Raw genomic sequence first — 25,944 nt, 5'->3', positions numbered from 1 at the left:
TGTTACCTGTGACAAGGCCAGACACAGACCTTCCAAATTCTCCTCCTTGCTTCATAACTAATCGCCTGAACTGTCTGTACCCACTAAACAATCTGGACAAAATATCTGTTATCTTGACTTGACCAGACTCTAGTTAAGCTTCTCTCTTCCCCTGAGGCCACTGAAATTTGACTCACCTTCCATCTGGGCCAGCACCCAGCTTCTCATTAATGACATTTCCTAAGAAAGGGCTTACGTGAGGATCAGTTGGGGAATCATACTACCCTCTCTCTCATAATCAGTTCTTCCTAACCCTCTTTTCCCCTCCCTATACAAAAAAGACACTTTCTGCTTCACCTTTAAGATGCTTGAGGATCTTGCGACAGGAGGGTTCTAGCCCCACACTGCACAGCTCTCCTCCATTTCAATAGTGTCTTTCCCTTTATTACAATAATCCTTTCTAGACGTATCTAAATCTGGATTTGGTTTTCACTTGGCTCAGATTTAGGATAACGAGGAATAAAGACACTAGATAGATGCATCCCATTTTTTTCCCTGTTGAATAATAAGGTCAGAAGAGGAGCTTATGCGTATAAAACCTAAACGGGTTATGTGAGATTAGAATTAAACAATTTTGTTATCAATGTTCTCTTTCCATATATATCATTGCAGAAATAAGTTAGCTGAAAGTTACAATATGAAACTCACTTAGCCTAAGAGTCTATGTGTAAAAGACAGATTTTTCTGTAAAGAAAGTTTTCCTAAGAGGAAAGTGAGGCCTTCAATAACCCCACAAGCTGGAGCCAAGGCCTCTGGTCTATGTTGCATCTATTCATTAGAATCCTGCCACTTTTGAATTATTCAGAATCATTATAAAAAGCAGCTTTCATCTGAAAAAAAAAGTGTACCTCTGAGACACACTAAATTTAGTTCATAAAATGAAGTGGTGTATTCTCCCATAATCATGTCAACAGCCGGGCTTTTATCTCTACTGTGCTCCTGGGCAGCACAGCTGGGGATGCAGCCACCCAGAGCACAAATCTGAACACCACGTAGCCAGCCTGCTTATAGCTAAGAAGCATTAACATTCCATCTCCTATATTGTGACCAGAGCTGTTTGAAATAATGTTTTCAACTTATTGACCTTTTTGTTATTAGAGATGCATTAATTATACTTTTTTAAACAAAAAATTTATTCATCTTTCTAATACTAATATTTGCATTCTCTATCTCCATCTTTTTGGCTTTGAATTACAGATATCTCTCAAAGACTAACTTTATAATATTATTCTCTGCAGTTATAAGCTATCAAATGAATTTGACAAGTAAAATGTTGCCAAAGATTATCTTTTAGAAGATAGGTGATTAAATTAACTTTTAATTAACAATAGGACCAGATGGGCTATTTTAACAAATTAGCTATGGTGCTAATGAGTGATACTCAAATGAGTAAGGCAGAAATTTTAAAACTCCCCAGACCATGTTGAAGAGTTCCAGCACTTCTTTATTTTGATTTGTTTTCTCTTTAACCATTATTTCCAGATTGTTTTGGGAATCATCCTTAAGGATCAAGATACACAAGGTAGCATTTTGGCATCTATGAAAAGCTAAAGATATTCGTTCTCAGCTTAACGAGAACTTCCTGACCTCTCCAAATCCCACTGCACTTTCTCATAGTGCTGGGCAGACTCTCCTTTAAGGCACATAGCAATGACAAATTTAACACACACTGTATGATTAATAAATAATTACCACAAGACTGTCAGTTCCATGAGACCAGAGGGCCATGTTTTATTCACCATTTCATTCTCAGGCACAAAGCCTGTACCCAGTAGGGACTTAGAGATATATTTGCTGAACGGTGTGGAACTTGGTTCCACCAAAAATAAAACAAAATTTTAAAAGTATTCTTTGCTAATTTACAGACTAGGAGCATCTTTTGTGCTTTTTACCTTCTTATGTATAAATAGTGAAGTGAAAATAAATCAATTACTTGGATTGGGAGAGAGGCTTTTATTCTGTACTAGCAAGCCAAATAGGAACAGGGTTCTAAACACATGTCTAGAAGTACCTCTTCAAACACCTAGTCCCAGGATAAATATATCAAATGAATACTGATCACTTTATAAGTCCTAGTAATTTTTTCTTTGGTCTTAAAAATAACAGTCCCAACTCATTGAATATGAGCTTCAAGTTGTTTTTTTAAAAGTGATCCATCCATTCTCTCCTGTCACCACTTTCTTCCTGGTGATCAAGGATTTGCATCATAAGGCAGCTGGCTAAGATCACTGGTGAGTCTAGAACTTTCTGGGTTGAGTGAGTCAAAACCAGCTGCCCCTAGAATCAAACATTCAGTTTTGGCCTCATTGTTATTTTTCCCTCCCAGTTGCATTCACCAGACATTTCCAGTATGACAGATAATAAAACTGTTTGCCAAAATTCCAACGTTGTTTTTATGAAAGGCATTTTTTTAAAATTTTATTTAAAATTAAAATTTAAAAATCAGTATAGCCTACAGGAGATACAGACTAGATCAATATGCAACATTCCTTTCACTAGCTACTAGGGGGCTACTATTCTAACAATATTAGAAACTCTTTAGGTTGGTAGGTAAATTTTGAGCAAGTAAATACACAGCTAGCTGGCTAGTTAGGTGAACAGACAAGTATTGTCTGCAATAGCATTTACTTATGTGGTCTTTTCTGTATAATTTGCTTTTTTACTGCAGAGTATTTAACTTATGGAATTTAGCAGACTGTAATCTATATTTCCAGGGTAGACCTTCTTTGAATTGCAAATTGACTTTAATTATCAGAACTTCTACATGTTATGTGAGTATTCTTGGTGCAGGAGACCCTTGCAGAATGAATGCAAAAAAGATCATTTTGTTTGCCAAAATTCCCAACAGGATGGCAAGTGTAGATCATTCCATTTGCAAAGAGCAGTCTGAAAAGAAGAAGATAGCAATGGGAGGGATTATAATGGAAGACTGCAGAAAGAGTTGACACTGGGTATAATTAGGGTCTTATCTTGCCATGGGTTAAAAAAAAATCTATCAAAGGTGGTGTGAGGATCTGAAAGTAGAGAGAGAGATTCACACTATTGATAAGTTTAGTACAAAAGGACCCATGTATTTTATTTAAGCAAGAGAATGTAGTCAAGTTACAGAAAATAGTTTAATGAAAATAATATATTTCACTTAAACATAAAATGTGCAGAGCTGTACGGACTCTAGCGATCACAAAGTCTGATCTCATTTTTAGTTAAGATATCCTAACTCCACAGAAGACAAGAGAGTTTTAAAAGATTTTATTACATACACTTAGTTGCAGATTTCTAGACTCATAACCCAATGGAATACATTGTTCAATTTCCTTTGTGACTAAACTCTTAGATAATTCTAAAATAAAACAGAAGGGAGTTTATAACCCTAGATTTTATTTTTTATGTGTTCTTAGAAAGTGTGTTCTTTGGACTTTTCAAGTTTTGCTTAAACCTTGCGAATGTTCACCTCTCAAGGATGATGATCAAGGACTCTTCAACTGCGCCCCGAGGAAGCTCCTTTCTTCCTGCGAGACTTTTTCGGGGAAGCTGAGGAATTTACTTCACCTCTTATTTCTAAATCTGCTCATGTTCCTTATTCAAAGAAAGAAGACTCCAGAACTCTGTTCCAAGAGCTCGGTTGATAAAGGACACATTGGGGGTCTGAGTAGCAGGACTGTGGCTGTGGAGGAGTGGGCACAGGAAGGAATACAAAAGGGAGTGTGGCCTTCACTGTGCTTTTGCTGGAGGTACAGCCCTTAAACTTTCTCCATTTCATGAGGAAGTGGTGGCTGGCAACATCTGGACTAAAAGCCGGTGAACAGCAAAGTTGTCCAAGAGAAACAAGAGGAGGCTGGCTGGATTATCAGGGGTCCAGAGTCTGGCCCTCTGCTGTGGAATCTTTGTTGTTTCAGTGGTATCTTTCCAAGGGCTCGATTATATCCATTCACTCAGGGGTGATCAGGCCCAGGGGAGCAGATTCATGTTAGCAGAGCTCACAGGAGATGGGTCAATAAAAAAGGAAATAATTTCTTCATTCACAAAGAAAAATGTGACTTCTAAGTAGATAGAACTAGTTAAGTACTATCTCTTCCTCTGAGGTAGAGAAACATTAGTCATGACAGAGTGTTCATTATCCTGGATTCCTGAGTGTCCCTCACTGGCCTGTGACAGACATGTAATACAAGCAAGAAGTCAGTCATTGTTTTAAGACACTGAGATCTTCAGAGTTTTGCTACCCCAACACAATCTGTCATATCCCTATTGATCCAGAGGCATAGAGACAAAAAAATTTTCCCGAGGCCACATGCTACAAAGTGTCTAGACAGAGTCTATACTCTTAACCACTTTGTTTTATGTTTCTCAAGAATTGATAGTAATATCAATATTAAGAATAGTTTATTATTAATTCATTGTTGTCACTGGGCTTTACAAATAGCTGTTTTTTACTGAATGATTTGGCTCAAGGAAGAAAGTTAGTCTTTCTCTACCTTCTACTCTAATAGTCAGCAGCTGCCAAAGGACAACATGGACAGCACTGGACATGTTACTTATTTATTATACCCTCACAGCAGCCCCTGGAGGCCCAGTCACCATGGCTGCCAGAAGAGTTTGGCTCAGCATCTAATGGAATGATTTAAAATATCACTTGCCATTCAGTTGAGGGTAGGCCCATTCTCCCTCACTGATCGATCAGAGCGGGTAGATGCTTCTTCCCTTCATACTCCTCTTCCTGAAAGACCATCATCTTGTTTCCTTTCCTCTCTGATCTCTCAACAATTGCAGATTCTTCACATGAACTTTTTAGCTTTGTTAAAAAATACATTACTATGGTGAAATCCATGTAATTTCCTTATATAACTCTGGGGAACTGTTAGAGTCTGAAATTTGGGGGTTCAGTGAGTGCATCTGCCTGGGTTAGGAACACAAGTATCCAAGGAAGTGAAGTGAAAAGGTTTAGCCCCTGTTATTCCAAAATACTATTACGTTACAAGTAGGAGGACAGGCTTATGCAGTGACAAAAGTCAAAAAGTTGGGTGGTAAAGATTAGTCATATCTTTTGAACATAAATCTATAAAAGTGGTCCAGTTTTATGGCACACACTGGAATGCATTAAATTATAAGCTGGAAATCCAGCCAAGGAAAATACCAATATATTTAATAGGAGTAGCCATTGACATAGTAATAGTTTTATTCACTTTTTATTTACTACATGTCATTCAACTAGTGATCAATAAAATTCATGAATCAGAAGGTTGTCACTTCTTAGTCCTTTTATTTCTTCTTTATCTCCAGTGATCACTTATTTATAGTTTTCCCTTTATAATAAAATGCTTGCTAATTTTATTTCTTCATTACTTTGAGATACCTCTACTTGATACTTCTCCAGCCTTCTAAAATTGATTTCCTCATAATTTTTTTTTAGAATGTAAAGATAATGAAATTTAGTTTCTTACAATAGCCAATAGGTCAAGTTAGAAAAATACTTATTAGGCAAGCTCACTCAGATTCTACTTTCATATTCTTTCTCATTTCAATTTTATTGCTGTAACAACCTTAAAATGAAGTTCTTTTTGTACTTAAAGAGTCAGATCACTCTGGATTGAGTCCAAGGCCTTAAATCAATTCTATTTCATAGCATAGTGTTTTTATCGTTAAAATAGTATAAATTCATATATTTTGCAAGAGATTCACTCTCATGAGTGAAATGGTTCCAAATTAAAAACAATTTGACTGTTTAATAATGTGTTGGCTAGGTAAGTGAAGTTATAGTATTTCTTTTTTGGAAGCCCCAAACAGGAACATAGAAAACTGGAAACTTTCCCATTGTGATATTTTAATATTATGTTCATAATGAAAGTGCTATGGTTGGAACCTTTGTGCTCCTCCAAATTTCATGTCAAAACTTAATTCCCAATGCAACTGTATTAAGAGGTAGGGCCTTTAGGAGGTGATTAGGCCATATGGACTTGACTTTCATGGATGGAATTAGAATCCTATAAAAAGGGTAGAGGGAATTAGCTAGCTTTTGTCTTTTTGTTCCCTTCTGACATGTGACACAGCATTCATCCCCTCCAGAAGACACAGTGACAAGGTACCATACTAGAAGCAGATTTCACCACCTCCATAATTATGAGAAATAAATTCCTGTTTATAAATCACCTAATCTCAGGTATTTTGTTATAGTAGCACAAAGAGACAAAAACACAAAACTTCTACCTGAAGGACAACAAAGAGAAAAGACAGAAAGGACTGTTACCGTGTGGGGGTGAAAAGGGGAAGAATTATCTTAGTCCAGTGATTACATGGAAAGGTACTGAGGATTCAGTCATTGAGAGCTTCATCATATCATCCCAAGTGGACATGGAAGCTATTTACAGAGTTCAGTTTTGTAAAAAAGAAAGAAAAGGAGTTACAGTTGGATATAGATGTATGGCAAAAGTGTAGGGAAATGAAAAAGATCTGCTAAGCAAATCTCTATTCTGTACTCATGTGTGGTGCTAGTTATAAATTTTTAAAAACATGTATAAGAGCTTTCAGGGTCATCTTGATTTCAGCCTCTTTGCTAGGTTCTAAGAACTAATCCCTAGGAAAATTTGAACACCGTAATTATAATTTATTCATTACATTGTATAGTGATTTATTTTTCTTTCTGCAAATTTTTCTACATCTTTCTAATCATTGCATGACATTATATTACTATAATACTGAACTACAGAAAACATAAGCTTAAGAATTTATTTTTTAGTCTCAGTTCTATTTGCTCTCAAGCCAGTGCCTGTTTCTACCTCTCTATGCTGCCAACACACATTTCACTGAGGGCATATTTCTTGTTTTTCTAGCTCTTCCCTTACTTGTTGGAAATTACACTAGAATTATATATTTTTAGAAACATGAACTCACAAATTAACTAGCATTGATAAATTACCCTTCCTTTCTACTAGATAGTGGAGAATATTTGTCCTAATCATGAATGAGAAAACTTTCACAGTGGACAATGAGGAATTTTGTAGGTAAGATCTGCCATGTCTCCCTAATTTATGCATGTCCTAATTTGGTGAATAATCAGGATGGTTATTCCTAATTTAACTAATTAAACCCAGTAAGTCAATTGTAGAAAATTTAAAAAGACCAAGGGATGGGGGGATTTATTAAAAGACTTTGAGGAGCTCTGAAAGTCAGTAGCAAGGCTGCAGAACTAAGCAGGAGCCGAGTAAGTACTCCAGATGTAGATAGAAGTAGCAAAGGAAGAGTTTTGCAGAGGAAGCTGTCTCCTCAGAGCAGCATCACCAGAATAAAGTCTCCAGCAAAGCCCAATCTCCTTTCTCTTAGCTAATAATTCAAATTCTGAGGAAGTCATTTGTCCCGCTCTTAGCGAAAGGATACCTGATTAAACAGGCTCACTGAATTCAATGGTAGGGGAGGTATTGAAATATTTCCAGTGCTTGCTTTGGCAGCACATATACTAAAATTGGAATGATACGGAGAAGATTAGCATGGCCCCTGAGCAAGGATGACACGCAAATTTGTGAAGCATTCCATTAAATATATATATATATATATATATATATATATATATATATATATATCTCCAATGAAATTTTCAAAGTTTGGAAAAGTCCACTACTTTTGCTTAAGTTTCTCATGCTCAAACTGATAAACCAGCAGCTAGCTAGCTTATGAGCTACAATAACAGATTTTTTTAGAAAAAGATCTTAGAATGATTTTTACAGCATTTGCTCAGCCACATCAAGCAATCAGCTCCTATCACTAAACCAAACACACATACAAACCTCAGAAAACACTAAATGGGATTAAGTCAGAAGTTAAGAAAGAAACAATCATGACAACAAAAATCTTATTCCCGCAATCATCTTCCTTACCAGAAAAACAAAAGGTAACAGCAAATATATATATATATATATATATATATATATATATATATATATATATATATATATATACTGTCTAGTTCTGTGCGCTATGACTTAGATTTTTTGTGTGTGTCATCTCATTTATTTTCTCATACAATCCAGAATATAGATACTTTTGCCATGTTCGGAGAGAGCACACCCCTTGCCTAAAGTCTCATTGCATCAAGGAATCCACACTCAGAACCTGTACTTACCTCTGTACTAACTGTATAGACAAGTGCATTCTTTTAGAGGGTAGCCACAGGGTTGTGGCTGTAACCATGGGCATGAGTTACAAATCTCAGCTCTGCCATTTACTAACTGTGCAACTCCAAGCAAGAAGCTTAAATTTCCCTAAGCCTCAATGTTCTCCTTTGTGAGATGAGGAGGGTCATATCAGGGTCAGCATGCATTGCTGCAAGGTCACACCATGCTGCAAGGTCACACCATGCTGCAAGGAAGAAAAGGGAAATGTATATAAAGTGCCTGGCCTTGAATTCTGGCCACTTAGTAAGTGCTGATTAGTTAATGGCCATTACTATTCTTTCTACCCTTGCATGCTAGTCCTGAAGGCCTGAGTAATATTCTTCACACTTATATCCCTAATACATTTCTTAGTGATTGGTTCATTAAAAAGCCCAAATAAATATCTGCTGAACAGAAAGTTTTCTGTATCAGATTCACGTTGCCATGTAATACTCTAGGGTCATACTAAGCTGCTCTTTTCATACTAAAGCCCTAGCTCATCCCTTCCCCTTGAGCAAATAATGCCTATCTTTCCCCAGGCCTTGAGACTGCTAACTTCATGAGGTCAGAGTCTGCACCTCTTCTGTTCTCCATATATCCCAAGTGCCTACCATAGAGACTAGAACACAGCAGGAGTTTAACAAATACACGTGATCTTAATTTTTAAGAGACATGTATATATATACATATGATATAGGAGATTTGTAATTTATGCCCATATATAATCTGAAGCCAGACTGCCTAAGTTTAAAACCCAGCTCCATCATTTACTAGCTGAATGACTTTGGGTAATATATATGACCTTTCAATACCTCCATTTTCTTACCTGTAAAATGAGAATAACAAGAATAAGGCATTGTTGTATTAAACTTTTAATTCATATTAATCTCATAAAATAGCACTTGACACATAACAAGTGTTCTTTACATGTCAGCAATTATTTTGTTTGTGGTTGTTTCTCTCCCATCACTTTGCCAAGGATACATAATCTTTTTTTTTTTTTTTAAAGAGAGTGAGAGAGAATTTTTAATATTTATTTTTTAGTTCTCGGCGGACACAACATCTTTGTTGGTATGTGGTGCTGAGGATTGAACCTGGGCCGCACGCATGCCAGGCGAGCGCGCTATCGCTTGAGCCACATCCCCAGCCCCAAGGATACATAATTCTGACTACCTAAATTGTTTCTCTTTTCATGTAAGAAAACATAAAAAGTGCTATCTTAACTTAAAAATTCTGAAATTAATTTGCAGGAAAGAACAAATTGTAATCTCAAGAAACTATCTCAAAACTACTTGAAAAAAATGTATTTATAGGAATTGTCCTTAGAATAAAAATCCTGAATGGCTACAGATATTCTGCAGTGCCAGTCTCTTCCAAATCACTTTTGTTGGAATCCTCCCAGCACTTGGCATTATTCTTTCCACAAACAAGAACAACCATATTGACTTGAACAGAAGTATTTGAGTAAACACACACACACACACACACACACACACAAGCACACACACACACACTATCACCACCATCACCAGGCAAGGAATTAGGTTTCACACACATGCTGTCCTCTATCTCATTGCCCTATTAAGGCAAAAAGCAGATCCATCTCAGGATGCATCTCTATATGACTTAGAGCATGAACTTGACCATCAGGCCACACATTACTTTACAATGCAAATCACCATGTTTAACCACTGATGCATCTCTCCACCTTGCAGAGAGGAGAAGGGAAATAAAGGCAAAGTAGGCAGCAGGGTGTTTCATCTACCTTTAGTACCGTGATGTTCCAAGCAAAGCTCTCAGTGGCCTTGTTGAGTTTTCTTCCTTTCAGTCCTTCCTTTGCCCCCAGGTTATGAAGTTCTTCATGGAACTCCATCCCTTTGAAAAAAGAGTGGATAGGAAATAATAGTGCAAATTCAGAAAAAAATGAGCATCTTAGCATAAAAAATATTATCAGTAAAATATAATTTCACATCTCTGTCCTCTCAGAATTTCTAAATCTCTAAACTGAATTCTCCCACCAAATGACCATCCATGGGGCAGGGGACTATCAATAATCAATACAGGCTAAATTACATTTCAAACAGCCAGGAACCATTGATGAAGACATCAGAAATTCTTCCAACAGGTTCCATTCATTTTGTGGAGGGCCTCTGTGTGGAAGGGTGTGATGTACAGCTATATGTGAGGGGCCTCTACCTTCCTTTTCTTTATAAGTCAGCCCTGTGGCTTCAAAGCAGGCCCTGGGACCCATGTGGATAATAATCAGTAATTAGTAAATTAATATCAACTAAAACTAAAAAGATATTATTAAAAATAGCATTCCTGGAATCACCCAAGTGTTTCAGATTTGGGAATAGCCTTAAAGTATTTCAGTTCTACCATTTGCTCAAATTTGAATTCCATTCTGGTAAAATTAGCGTAACTGATTAAAGTATTATTAGTAAATATTGGCTTAATACTAATTTTTATTGATTTTATTAATTTTTTAATTTTTTAGTACTAATTTTAAAAAACAAAATTGTTTTACCAGTTTAACTTCATTTTAATAATCCAAGTCAATTAACATAAAAAATTGAATACTATGTAAAACATCACCATCATCTGTTTCTATAGGTTTTGTCTTAGCACATCAGGGATGGGAATCACATTCTCTCATAGACAACTTGTTCCATCTTTAGAGACCTGGGCCTGATATTGACTGAGCCAAAATCTTCTTCCCTGGAACTCCTCAGTGATAGCTAAACCCAGACCAACAATTTCTAATCTCTTTCCATATAGTGCAGCTCTTTAGATACTTGAAGAAATGTTGGCAGGCAGAGGGAATCTTGAATTCTGTCCTCAAAAGAATGTGTTCTAACACATTTCAGCTCACTTATGGCTCCTTTTTAAGGACAGCATCCAAGCAGAACCACTGCACTGCCTGGCTTCCCAGAATTGAACAGTGTACACAATCCTGTATCCAGCAGTGGACACTGTACTCAGAATAGACTTGAAGAGCCCACACTGGGTAGGGATTTTCCATCATTCTTCTGGTTCTACATACTTTTATTAACGTAGCCTGAATATCTATGTGCTGATATCACAAATATATGTCTTAACAAAGAGCATGAACATGGAGTCAGGGCTGACATTCTGGCTCCACTTACTGACTGTGTGGGTCTGAGCAAGTTCCTGAAACTCATTGGGCTTCAATTTCTTCACTGGTGAGACAGTGGCAAGAGGGTTTATCTCAGGGATTGTGGTGAAGATAAATAGGTCAATACATAAATAGCTCTTAGAGAGTATTGGCATCATATAAGTATTGGATACTGTTTTTGCATTTACTGTCAACTGAAACATCTTAGCCTGCTGGTCCGTCAGTGAAGAGAACCATTTTTAAAGGTCAGCCCCACCACGTTGATATAAGATCTTGGATCATTCACTCAGTCTCCCAGAATCTCAGGTGCCTCATCTGTAAGTTGGAGATGAGGACTACATTGAAGAGTTAAGAGGACTAAGTAAGATAATGTATGTGCTTAGCATATCATATGCATATTTATAAAGCAACTGTCTCTGTTGTCAATTTCTTTACCATAACCATTATTGTGTCTGTGGTGAGAGGAGCACATGGATCCAAGAAATAAAAGCAAAGGAGTGTGGATGAAGACGAACATAAATAGAGGTGTATGCTCACAGACGTGTGACCCCTCCCATCCCTAAAGAAAAAAAAAAACAAGTCTAAAATGAGGACTGGGAAATGGGGCAAATGCCCTAGAAGATTAATAGAGTGAATCAAATCATAAAAATAAAGTAGGCTTGAAGGGGTCTCATTGAACCCTACCTCCCATACCACTAGTAATAGATTTTATTAGACTTCCAAATCACAAAAGTAGACTTAGAAACCCTTGTCTCTAGATATTTTCAGACACCACCACCCCCAAACACACAAATACAACCATCCAGATTTCTTCTGTAGTAAACAAAAACTTAAATGTAACTTGTAATTAAACAATGACATAAAATATTTAAATTTTAAGAGGAAGGACAGAAACTTTTTAAAAAATTCTGCAAAGAATTATCATTATGGTGCTTAAACCAAATATAAAAAAAATTACCTGCTTTCTGACACTGTACAATCTTTTCATGGACTGTGTCTGCCATTTCTATGAGAAACCGGCTCTCTTGAATCATCTGTCACAAAATAGACAACAACAAAAAAATGGTTGTCAGAAATCCTTAAACTGGTTCATTGAGAAGGTGACATACCGAGACACCTGTGAGATAACATCCAGTAACAGGGACATGACTTCAACCACAAGAGATGGGAGAAAGAAGGAAAATTTCTGTCCTAGCCCCTGTCCATTCTAATTTTGAAGCTGTAGTCACCCTTCTTACAATTGATCCAGTTGTATAACTGCCAAGCACACAGGGAGTGCTAAGTAAGTGATTGTTGAATAAATGCATATACATTCTTTAAGTACCAGGTCATATTATGAATGTCTCTGATACCACTGGCTTACCTCAAAGGTTACTACAACATCAAGGCAAGTGGTATTGAGACAATAGCACAAGAACCAAAATACAGAATCACCTAGTGATAAACTATAGGACTTCAGGATGCATTATTGAAGCTGCCAACTTAGATTTGGATTGCCCAAAGAAGGGAGTTCTGGTTCTCTCGCTAGTGCCATTCTGTAGTAAGAATGAGGAATGGGTCAGATTTCAGAGTGAGGAGCTCAATAGAGCTTGTAGACAATAACACTGAAATGGTTGTCTTTGCCCTCTATTTTGGGTTAGAAAGCAACATGTCTAAGGCATTTTATATAATAAATACCTCTTGGTATAGGGAAAATAAACAACTGTTCTGCTAGCAAAGAACAGAAGAATCTGTGTATGAAGATGAGAAGCAAAATCATATCATATATCCATTTAACAAATATTTATTGAGCAGCCATGGTGGGCTCAGGGGGTACAGTGCACTAAGGAGCAAAAGATATATGTTTCTACCTCCATGAAATTCACAATCCAACAGATAAAGTCTATTTAAATGAATGAATATAAGATTATGAGAAACAATGCAAACAAACAAAATTCCATGAGTCATATTACTTGTATTCTCTGCCAAAAACAATGACTTGTTTGACTATGAACACTGTAAAGCTAGATACCAGTAAAGGTCTAGACTGTGCAAAACTTTTAAACTGCATTAATTCTTTCAGCTCCCAAGAGAAAGTAGGACACTTGTGAACAACAATTTATCAAATGGTCAAGAGTAGCCTGAGTTATTGTGGCTTCTAAATGAAAGGAATTTAAGGACAGAGGAAAATTTAATATGAAGTCAATCTGATTCAATTTTTTTTTCAACATCTACACATGGAACACATGTGAATAGATTTTTATTTTTAGAAGTTATCAGATGTTTAGATTTGCTAAGTAGCCGACAAAGGTTTTCGGGAAATTCACACAAGAGAAATATTAATAAGAAACAGAAAAATTCTGTAAGTTTACATAAATCAAATATATTGCTGCCATAGTTTGGGTCTAAAATGTCTCTCAGAAAACCGTGTGTTAAAGGCTTTATCCCTAGAGTCAACGTAGGTTTTATTCCTTTCATGCACCCCCTCCAGAGGCCTGAAAGCATTGGGCCCACCTAATAATGGACTGGAATCTTTAAAACCGTGATTGTCTCAAGTTTTTGTTATACTAACAGAAACCTATCACAATTATACATTTTAAAAATCTGGATTTTAAGGATAAAGGACTCTTAAAAATTATAATTACTTCCTGTGTTTTACAGAAAAGAAACTAAGGTTAAAAGTCATGTCAAGATAAATAGAATTAATTAGTGCTGAAGCTGGAATTAGAATCCCAGCTTCCTCTATTCACCTCACTGATTGTTTCTTTTGCTGAGAAGAAGCTTTTTAGTTTGAATCCATCCCACTTATTGAGACTTGATTTTAATTCTTGCACTATAGAAGTCTTTTCTAAAAAAAAAAAAAAAAAGAATCTCTTTTATTTTTACAAGCCTGGCATTTCTCCTCAGGATTATAGGAGTCTTATTAAGGAAGTCAGGGCCTAATCCAACATGATGGAGATTTGGACCTAATTTTTCTTCTATTATGCACACTGTCACTGATTTAATTCCTAGGTCCTTGATCTACTTTGAGTTGAGTTTTGTGAATGGTGAGAGATATGGGTTTATTCACTTTATTGCAAATGGAATTCCAGTTTTCCCAGCACCATTTGTTGAAGAGGCTATCATTTCTCCAATTTATGTTTTTGGCACCTTTGTCTAATATAAGATAACTGTAATTATGTGGATTTGTCTCTGTGTCCTCTATTCTGTATCATTGGTCTATAAGTCTATTTTGGTGCCAATACCATGCTGTTTTGTTACTATTGCTCTGTAGTATAGTTTACCACACACATCAGATAGAGCACTAATCTCTAGGATATATAAAGAACTCAAAAATCTTAACACCAAATAAATAAAAAAAAATAAATAGATAACCCAATCAATAAATAGACCAAGGAACTGAACAGAAACTTCTCAGAAGATGATATACAATCAATCAACAAATATATGGAAAAAACTTCATATCTCCAGCAATTAAAGAAATGCAAATCAAAACTAAGATTTCATCTCACTTTATTCAGAATGGCAGTTATTAAAAATAAAAACAATAAGTGTTGATGAGGATGTGGGGGGAAAGGCACATTCATTCACTGCTGGTGGGACTGCAAATTGCGGTAGCCAATATGGAAAGCAGTATGGAGATTCCTTGGAAAATTATGAATGAAATCACCATTTGACCCAGCTTTATCCCACTCCTCGGTCTATACTCAAAGGACTTAAAACAGCATACTACAGACACAGCCACATCAGTGTTCATAGCAGCGCAATTCACAATAGCTAAACTGTGGAACCCACCTAGATGCCCTTCAGTAGATGAATGGATAAAGAAAATGTGATATTATATATATGAATGAACACACAATGGAATATTACTCAGCATTAAAAGAGAATAAAATCATGGCATTTGCAGGTAAATGGATGGAGCTGGAGAATATAATGCTAAGTGAAGTAAGCCAATCCCAAAAAACCAAATGCCGAATATTTTCTCTGATATAAAGATGCTAATTCATAATAGGGTTGGGGGAGCATGGGAGTAATGTAGAAACTTTAGATAGGGCAAAGGGGACAGAGGGTGGGGCATAGGGATAGAAATGGTGGAATGAGATGGACATCATTACCCTAAGTACATGAATGAAGACATGAATAATGTGACTCTACTTTGTGAACAACCAGAGATATGAAAAATTAAGCTCTATATGTGTAATATGAATTGTAATGCTTTTTTTTGTCATATATAACAAATTAGAATTTTAAAAAATCCCAGTTTCCTGGCATCCAAACTATTTTTATTTTAAAATGCCACCTTTGGATTTTGCCTGGCCTGGCCATGCCCCCTTGAGGGTGCACAGACTTGCACACACCACACAAGCAGCCTTTTGAATCTGAAATGTGGAATTCCAAAGACACATAGTCCAGCCCTTTGGAACAAATACGAGGACATACACATAACCAATTCATTTCAATCAGACTCAAATCTGTCTTTAAAAAATCTTTAAAAGAATAATTGGTGATTTCCTTGGATAACATATTGACTAAGCTTATATTCATTTCTTTTGGTTTTTCTCTCAGAAGAGAAAACATGACACCATTCTCTAGTAAAAAGCCCTTTACCTACTGATTGGTGACCAGTTTGTTTTCTTTGCAGTATTTAACTAAGTATCTCCTTGCTGTTAACTACAAAAGGAATACACTTCCTGCATCCCCAAAGGCCACAGCTTCTTGGTACCAACAGGAGAAGGAGGTTAGTTCTTTACCACAGCCAACTCTACTATCTAGTCTTTCAATCCCACCTCCCTTGCTTCTCCTGGAATCCCATTCTAAGTGATTCTCTCTCTCTTTCATCTACAATTTCTCCCCTTGCTTCTTGCCTTCTCAATACATTATCTCTTACTTTTAAGATGGCAAACAATAGCAGAATTTTTATCCACCTTAAGTGATTGTTCTGGTCTCTCCTCCTTAAGAAATTAGCTCAGGATCATTGCTTGACTTCACGCAGCGCTCCTCTAATACTCTTAGAGTTCAACCTGGTCTCATCAGCAGTTGCTCGCTGGCCAATTCTCAGTCCTCGTTCTCTCCAGCGCAGCAGTTAAAACATCTGACCACTCTTCCTTCTGGAATTCTATGACCCTAATTCTTTTACTGTTTTGCTCTTTCTCCGTCTCCTGTATTGTTTCCTATTTATATCCACACGTAGAGGAATCCTCCAAGCCACCAGGCCTCAGTTCTCTACTCTTTCCCTTCTCTGCTATGATTTCATCCATTCCTAGAGCTATCAAATATTCTGCACCCCAACAAGCCCAATCCCAAAAAAACGGGATTTTTTGGGGGGGATTGGGCCAAATGTTCTCTGTGATATGCAGATGCTGATTTACAATGGGGGGAGGGAGGAGTGGAGGTTCACTGAACTAGACAGGGGGAGTGGGGGAAAGGAGAAGGAATGGGAAAGACAGCAGAATGAATCGGACATGACTTTCCTATGTTCATATATGAATACATGACCGTGTAACTCCATATCCTGTACAAGCACACGAATAGGATGTTATACTCCATATATGTGTTATACATCAAAATACATTCTACTGTCATATATAACAAAAAAGAGCAAATACAAAAAAAAATTAAAAAAAAATATTCTGCACTCGTGCATCATGACATTTTAAAGCCTATTTCTCCAACCCTGGCCTGTATCCCTAGATTCCAATGTTCTACCACATTGGTTTCCAAGGCAGGGAGGTGTTTTTATCCTGGGGCAGAAAATGGGAGGACACAACATGGTTCACTGGGGTGTGTGATGAGACAATGAGGACTTTCATTCACATTTATTTTATCTGTAAAAATTAAAAAGAAATGAAGCTTTGCAGATTAATCCTGGCCACCTTGCTGAATCATGGCCATGTGTTTCTAATATGGCCAGTGAGGCATAATGAGAAAAGAAGGTAATTGCACACTGGAGACGGGCTGACAGCAGAACTCATATTAGCTTCTTTTAGAGTACCCCAACTTACAGCCCGGAAAGCAAGTACCACTGACATTATCTCGTTCTGAAAAAAACTAAGCCTTTCCAATGTGGGTGCTTGAAAACAAAGGGAGGTTAACAACACAAGTGCAAATGACATCTTACACTACACCCACCATGACTTCTTCCTCAGCCACCGTGTGAGGTAAGAACAGTGAGTGTGATCAGATCTCAGATCTGATATGTTCCAACACATTGGAGGAGCACAGAGATTTGTATTCCTTATAAGTAAGTGAAAACACTTAAAAATACCACGGCAGTTTCTACTTGATGGGTTTTATTTTGTATATATCAGTGTTTTAGTATATACATATAGTTTATGAGTAAGTATATTCTTAATATATTTTTACTGAAAAGCTGGCTGTGCTGAGTGCTCTGCCTGCCCCCTCCAAATCCACTCTCAATTGTGCTCCGTCTTGAGGAGGTTGTTCTTTATGGGTGGCCTCAAACAGGCTTCCATTGGCAATTAGTCAGTGGAACCACCAACAAGGAATCAAGGGCAGAAGGCAGGAGTAGAGTGGGTACAGGAAAGTGACTTGCTCCGTGGCTCCTTGCTGGGCTGTGGTTTGAGAACTTCCTCTCTGCAAGGCCTCAGCTCCTGACAGGCACAGGTGCAGACATCTGAGGGCCAGTAACGGTTAGGTTACCCACCTAGCCCCTTTTAGTCCTGGGGATGACAGCTCACCACCTGCTAACCCTTGGGTGTTCACCAATGCTGATTCCCTGTTCTGGCCCAACTGTTATAAAAACAGTCCATCTGAGTCTTTTAATCATTCTTTTTGAGTATGCTATTTACTGGGAGCTTGATATGGTACTTGAACAAAACCCTGAAGCTGTCTAAGCTACTAGACATATAATTGTGAGCCCTGCCAGTGTCCTCTCTTATCTAGTTCCCTAGACTCACATCTAAACATCCTCTCAGCCAGCATCTTTCCTACAGGTGAGTCCCCACGGCTGTCAATCACCAAGTCTTGCTCATGGAACCACCTCCAACCCTGTGCTTCCTTCCTCCCTATAACACACACTCCCAACTCAAGCCCTTACTCCTACTCCTGGTCTACCTTTAGGTCTCTACCTTTCAAATTCTAGTTATCCTTCTAGAGGTAGCCAAATGCCACCTTTAAAAATATTTTTTCTGTTCCATTTCATTTTTCCTTCCCCCTACCCCTACAGGACCCCCGCCAAATATCTCCTATTTCCAAATTCTCAAAAAAACTCCCTTTGCAGCATGCAAAGATCAGTTTAAATGCCTGCTCAGCCACTGTCAGGTTCTGGTCCTTCCCACCTCATTCCTTCCTAAATACCATTTCCAGATAATCATCTTACAAAAGCACAGTGCCAGTTAATTCTTGGTTTTATCATTTTCTGCCTTGTTTATTGACAAGTAAAATTTTTCCATTCCAGAGTTTGCATCTCTCAGTGCTCCAGGCCTATTTGCCTCAATAGCCTTCCCACTATGGTTTCCCAATTCCCCTAAGTCCCAGTTGCCTGATGAATCATACTTCCTTAAATGCACCCTACTGGTTGCTCTTTCTACACATTTCTTTCTATAAGGGAAGACTTCCCTAGACATGTCCCCTGGTCAAAATCCACCAGATTTGAAAGCTTTCTTCAGTGCCCCTTTCTCCCTTGCTTTCCTAATTTCCCCTTCCTTCCCCTTGTCACCTCCAAATTTTAAGAACATTCTATTTTTTTAAAGATCTATTCATAGGATGCCTTATTTTCTTTCTTGAATTGTAATGTTACTTACTTTTTTATCTTCTACATCCTCACTTCCTCAGCAAACTATAATTCTAGTAGAAAAAGACCCAATATTATTTACCTCTGTTTCTCCAGATCTATTCATTTATGTAATCACTTTTTTCTAGTTTACTTTTCATGATACTTATTTCTTCTTCCTATCTACTACCCACATATATATGCACAACAAAAGATTTTATTACTGATCACTTCTCAAACCTATTATTGCCTTTTTGAATTTTGATCTCTCTTTTTGTGTCTAAGTTTCTCCATTCTTTTTCTCCCAAGTTGTCTTCACTTTTCTGTAATATGAGTCCTTAATTCCCTTTTAAATTGATTACTGAAAGATAAGCATACACCTTCAAATGAGATTATCTCTATAGAAAATACAATACTAGGGCTGGGGTTGTGACTCAGTGGTAGTGTGCTTGCCTAGCATGTGTGAGGCACTGGGTTCGATTCTCAGCACCACATACAAGCAAATAAATAAATAAAAATATTTTAAAAAAGAAAATACAATACTAAAGTATTAGAAAATAAGATAAATGTTAAAACTTCATTATTTATTCTAGGTAAAATAAATTCAGGACTAAAATGCACAACAAACCCTATAGTTCAAGAAAGTATTTGTTACCCCATAGTATAAGAAATTTCTCTTTTTTCCCATTGTCTAGAAGATCTCTTCATAAAGAGATAGCCCAGTGTGATTTTACCTTCAAAACAAAGGAACTTCCCTTTGAGATTCCTCAGAGGATAACCTAAAGTTTTAAAAGTAGTTATAAAAGTATAAAAAGACCAAATTATACCCTAAAACACCTCATTCATAATATTCTCAGAATTTAAAATCACTGCTTTATGAACTTTTCTCACTAGAGCATTTGATTTTCCTTATGATGACTGCTTGCATTATGTTAAGAAGGATCATTTTATTCAAATTATTTTTGACAGTCAACTTTCAATTATTAGTAATTATAGATAAAACAAATAAGACAGATGGCTGAAATGTACCAATAATTCCAAACTGCATTTAAGACAACAATTTCAAACTTTCCTTCCAAGTAATTAATTTAACGGGTTGTTAGGGGAAAAAAAATGGTTGTTTTGAGTTTCATTTCCTTTCTATTTCTCTGATACTTATGGAAGCACTGATTAGCATATCCGATGTCTCAGCCTGAGCTCTCAGTCACTTTTGCCTGTTGTTGTAACACAAAGAGCTTCTCTTTGGTTCTGTCACATGGATATCTCCTAATGGATCTCATTTCCTTGCCAGGCTCTGTATCTAAAAGAACAGAGGTCTTACCCAGATAAAGACTGGCATTACTTTATGTGTTAAATGTGTCCTAAGCAGAGGTATGTGGGAGACAGTAATGTTTTTACTCAGATATGGATTAAATTGTCTAACTTGTATTAAAAAAAAAGTATTCTTCCAGCTCTTCCAGTAAGGAGTCTAATAGTGTCCCAGGATTATTGTAGACTCAATGTTAACTAATAATATTGGGGGGGAAAAAAGAGGTTTTTTTTATCCTTTCAGAACCCAAAATCTTCTATAGATTCTAATTTTTTCCTGAATTATATCTAAATTCCTAGATCCATAGAACTTTCTATTTAGAGATCAGCTTAAGGACAGTCTGTCATGGACAATTTCATTTTACAGATTAAAAAAACTGAGCTGAAAATTAACTTGCCCAAAATCTCAAAAGCCACAGAACCAGAAAAGTAATTTAGACTAGAATTCAGACATTTTTGAGGGGCAGATCTAAAGCTTTTAAGTTTTTCTGGGATACCAGTATTACATTGAAGGGTAGAGTTGCTATTACAAGTACAAGTTGGTGATAAACAGTTAATAAAGTAGCATCCATTAACTAAAGCATCATGAAAATTTTTTTTTCTTTTTCTTTTTTATTTATTTTTTTGTGTGTCCTAGGATTGCTTTTCCCTCCAAGTCTAATCAGAACACATATAAACCATTAAATATTCTTTGTATGAAACCATCATAAATGTACATAATGTGCCTCCACTACTTTTCCAGGAAGGAGTCAAGAACCTTGTAAAGGCTACTGATTGAGAATATGTAAGTCAGTACAAAGCTAATCTACTCCAGCATCTTTTTTCTCTTAAGACCATAAAAGATTCATCTATCTCTTATCTTCCTTCTAATCAAAATACTAACTTGTGGTTCATTGGTTCTTCAGTGGCTCGTCTGCTCACATTGTTGAAAATAAGACTTGAATTTTCTTAAACTTGGTACATTTGCAAATCAGATTGCTGTCACCTATATATTTGCTAACTAGAATGGAGACAATTTCCTTTCATTTTTTAGTTCCTTAAGTATTTTAAAGGAAACAGATAAAAACATAATTAATAGATTGGCATATTTTGTTTATAAGCAATCAACCCTGTCAAGATGGTTAGCTTTCTGTGAAACAAAAACAAAGTCATAACATTTGCAAGCTAACTGCAAGTCCACTGTCTTTGGTGTTTGCAACGAAGCATCGTCTGTCCTGAGACTGCCCTATGTCACATTTCCGTGCCTGATTTATGGGGCACAGGACAAGAAAACTCACACAGAGTAAGCCAAAGGACATTTGTCTCCACATTCATGATAGTGACGGGATCTACTGCAGTAAGCTTCTTTCTGCATAAAGGACTCATTTTACCATTTTCCCCCCTCCAGTTGTTGTTTCCCAAACAGTTGTCAGCTATATCTTGAGAAATCATTAGAAATGTTTGTTTGGTCCAGATGTCATTTCAATTCAGCTCATTCATAAAAACTGCCAAGCAGCTGAGCTTTCAGGACCCTTTCTTCAGAATCTTCAGGCTAATCTGACTATCTTATGGCCTTTAACTGAGAGTTAAAGAACTTGCAAGAACTTGAAGATTCAGGAAGGCAAAGTCAACTTTGAGGATACATTCCACAAAGAAATCATTCTGAAATATTTGCTTATTGATGTATCTCTGATATCCAGTGTCCTTGAACCCTGAAACCAAGTGAAAATTCTGTCACCCCTAAGATGCTGACAATTCCTCTCATACAGAAATGGGTCAGTACCTATGAGTGAAGGGAGTTTCAATACAGAGAGTGCCATGTCTTACTTTTCAATAACCAGCTCTGGTTGGGCACATGCTAGGGAGGTTCTTTTTTTGAGTCCTAAATACTATACAAGCACCATACTTTCTAAAATGCAAACTAAAACTAAAAGCACCACACAAGCTTCATAATGAATAATTAAAGGAAAATATCTTTGATTTATCTAATTTTTACTCAAATTGATTTCAATAAGCAAAACAAGTAGGAAACTATAGATATACCTACAACTTTACCCCATTCTGAGACTGAATATATACTGGTAATAATACTAGCATAAGGAATATATTTAATCTAACCCATTATGTTGAGCTTGTGATACCTGCCAGGTATCAGGTCTATTGCAAGGGTGACCAAATAGCAATTAACTCTGTTTTGCTAAATTCCTTCACATGCTAGCACAATCAACTGACAAATCACACCCCAACTTACCTAGTAAAAGATTAGCCTTTGATTCATGTTCTCTAGGTTGTTTTGACTTCTTTTTATCTTCAGACAATCTGTTGCCCTTACCATAGTAAAGTTTTAACTTTTATGTTAATGTTAAACACTTCAGCACAGAAGCCACCCCTGGAGAATGCTTTGGCTTTATTTTTATAGTGGTAGTCCCCTGAAACCACCCCACCTCTGAATAATATATTCAAAACAGTAACTACCCCAAAGTTTTTACACTAATTTATAAAAAGATCAGACAAGTTAGGCAAATACTATTCAATTATGTAATGAAAAATTGGGCAGGTTGGAACATTAAGAAAGATAAAACTCAGCTCTCTGAAGAAAATATTATACAAAGGTCAGATAACTTTCTTTTAAAAATCCTTGCAAATGAAATTCTGCTGAGTACCCTCTTGGAAGTAGGGGTGAGGCAAGTGAGTCACTGTGAAGTCTACCATGGAACTCAAGGTCCTTAGACTCCAGCTCCAGACATAAAATATCATCTGGCCACTCTCTGGACACTGTATGCCACTGTTCCTTGACCTTTTTTCGCAAGAACAGAAAGTTTACTTCGGATCATTTCTTTCCCCCAACACCTTGCACAATGCCTTGCACATAACAAGTACTCAAAACATGTTTGTTCAGTTGACTAATCAAAACCCTAAAGACCAAAACAAAAAAAGAGTGCTATTTTTACAAGTAGCCATATGTGTTCCCACCACATTTTACAATTTCTCTTAAGTCCCACAGGTGTCCTGCTTTACATCATGGCTAGTTGTGCTGATATCTGTCTCTGTTTATTCATCTCTAAACTGGACAGAACTACTAACATTCTTTGCATATGGTATATATTGCACATATATTGCATAAAGTCAAAAATGAATATTTTCCAAATAAGGTGAGTATTTAGAAAAGTTAGGATATGGCTGAACTTAAATTAATGGAGAAGTGAGTCTAGGAAGGTATCCCAAGTGATTTAGGGATAGGGATGAAAAGGAAGTAGGAAATACAATAGCTTGACTGGAGGAGAGGGTTCAAGCAGAAAAAATGGAGAAGGAGGTTGGAAACATGTCCACCAATGGTGGATGAAGACTAAGGCAATGTATTCATAAATCAAAACACTATATTGTACATCTTAAATATGTAAAATTTTTATTTATCAATTATACCTCAGTAAAACAGGGGTAAATTAAAAAATACAATTAGAGGATAATTGTTCCAATTGTTGAATTACATATAGGTCAAGACTAAGTAAGGAAGTTTTTACATAGTTTAAAAATCCAGGCAGGAGGAGAGAGCCTAGGTAATAATCTTGACTGTATCAATGTATGAAAATGAATCTTACAAGACATATTGTGAGGAAAGAAGCACGAGATCTCTCCAACATGAATTAGTAAATTTAAAAACTTTACTGGGGTTAATAGAGTGTTTAATTACTTGGAAAATTTTGGGACCATTTGCATGATCTTTTGCAGTGATCAGAAAAGAGCGAATTAATATCTAGGAAATAAAAAGATGAACTCAGTTTTTTTAAAAAAATTAGTTGTAGATGAACACAATATCTTTATTTTATTTACTTGTTTTTATGTGGTGCTGGGGACTGAACCCAGTGCCTCACACATGCTAGGCAAGTTTTCTACCACTGAGCTGCAACCACAGCCTCTGACGTCAGTTTTTGACCTGTTAAATTTGTTTGTCCTTGAGATACATAGGTCATGTCCTGTAGTCAAGCATAAAAATAAAACAATAAGGAAAGTTTAGGGCTGGGGCTAAGGAAAGGTTTTGAAAATAATACTAGATCTACATGCATAAAAACACTACTGTAAAATGAAAAAATCCAAACATTCAAACAAATTTTGATAGAATCCTACTAAATTGTAAAGGATTCCTCAAGGTAATTATCTACTCTTACAAGTTTGTATTAAATAATGAGAAACACCTGATATTGGGCAGTCATAAATTCCTAGACCTGGCTGGGACTTACCAAGTTGCATCTCCTGCTTCTAAGTCCCTGGAGAACAGGGTCTGCGTAGTTTCACAGTATCTAACACAGTGGCTTGGACAAAGGAGGCCTCTGTAAATTCTTATGAAATTAAAAATCACCATCTTCTGGCTCTAACACTAGGCAATTCTTTCAGTAACCAATTTTCATTTTTAACAACCCCCAAATTAAAATTAAAATTAATTCTAAACAGAATATAATATATATATATATATATATATATATATATATATATATATATATATATGTATTGCCCTTTTTTGGAAAAATATATGATACAGCCTTAGAAGCAATAACTCTGAATATGTTACCTATTTCAGTGGGATATTTTCCTAGAAAAAGTAAAATGCAGAGTGGATCAACGCTACTTGCTCTTTCATAGATCTGAGTGCCCCCCCTACCCCTCACTGCAGCACAATAAAGTCACTTAGAAATGGTCTTCTGATTTCAAATTAAGTTCAGGGACTGTCCTGAAAAACTGTTCTGATGACAGCAGAGCCACTGAGGTAGTGCTAAAGCAAAGGGTCTAACATTAACAGTTCTCTTCATATCTTCACACTGGGAAGGAGGCGTCAGTTAACTTGCAGGGTCTTTCTGCCAGCCTGAGTTATGGATGGATAACGTCAGTTCCCTCTGGTGCCTTTTAAAAGCTATACATTTCCCACCTCCAACTGTGTTTTCTCTCAGGAAGGTCACCTCTGCTTCTGCTCTCTTAAATAGCAAACTGGGTCGCTCTCAACAAAATTGTAGTTCCTTGAGCAACCACACCCTCACCTTACCCAGACTTGGGAAACCCTGTATCAAAATGATCTCGTCCTTTTTCCAGTCAAAAATCTGCCTGTAGAACAGTATCTCTTAAATTCATTCAAAAGAATGAATAAATTACTGAAAATCTAATATGTATGACTCATAAATGTTTTTGCATTTTATAGGAAATAAAAAGTCTTAACCCTAAGGGTTGGTTATAATTTTGAAACTTAAAATTCCAGGGAGAATACAGAAAACATAAGATGTATTAAGACTGGAGAAAGAGTGTGCCCTCCCCCACTCTTCTGAAATATGCCATGTAAGTAGGCCCACTCAGAATATATTTGTTTTTTGATTTCTTGGTGTTTTAGTCAGCTTTTTCACTTCTGTGACTAAGGACCCAACCAGAACAAACGTAGAGGAGGGAAAGTTTATTTGAGGGCTCACAGTTTCAGAGGTCTTTAGTCTGTAGAAGGCCAGCTCCATTCCTTAGGGCTCAAGGTAAGGCAGAACACCATGGCAGAAGAACGTGACAGAGGGATACTGCTCACATAGTGATAGAAAGCAGAGAGAAATTCCACTTGCCAGATACAAAACTATATACCCCAAAACCACGCCCCTAAT

General features: G+C 36.7%; 1 protein-coding gene and 1 non-coding gene across 6 annotated transcripts in view; one reads left to right on the top strand and one right to left on the bottom strand.

Annotated features, from left to right (window-relative positions):
• The window catches only part of Plcl1 (phospholipase C like 1 (inactive)), a 334,782-nt gene that overhangs the window by 27,346 nt on the left and 281,492 nt on the right, over positions 1-25,944 (bottom strand). For 2 of the 5 annotated variants that reach the window (XM_078017799.1, XM_005324334.5), the window contains 2 exons: positions 12,275-12,350; positions 9,946-10,055 (listed from right to left, as the gene is read on the bottom strand). In XM_078017799.1, coding sequence (XP_077873925.1) covers positions 9,946-10,055; positions 12,275-12,350 — 186 coding nt within the window. Of the gene's footprint in view, positions 1-8,014; positions 8,386-9,945; positions 10,056-12,274; positions 12,351-25,944 lie in introns of those variants that run through there. The other 3 variants (XM_078017800.1, XR_013424222.1, XM_078017801.1) reach the window with 3 other exon arrangements.
• LOC120883881 (U6 spliceosomal RNA) lies at positions 7,463-7,569 on the top strand. The gene has a single exon (XR_005726060.1). It is a non-coding gene; the product is annotated as a U6 spliceosomal RNA (small nuclear RNA).

This window comes from Ictidomys tridecemlineatus, chromosome 7 (genome assembly GCF_052094955.1).
Source record: "Ictidomys tridecemlineatus isolate mIctTri1 chromosome 7, mIctTri1.hap1, whole genome shotgun sequence".
NCBI classification, from domain to species: Eukaryota; Metazoa; Chordata; class Mammalia; order Rodentia; family Sciuridae; genus Ictidomys; species Ictidomys tridecemlineatus.
This window is presented reverse-complemented; position numbering and strand designations above follow the sequence as displayed.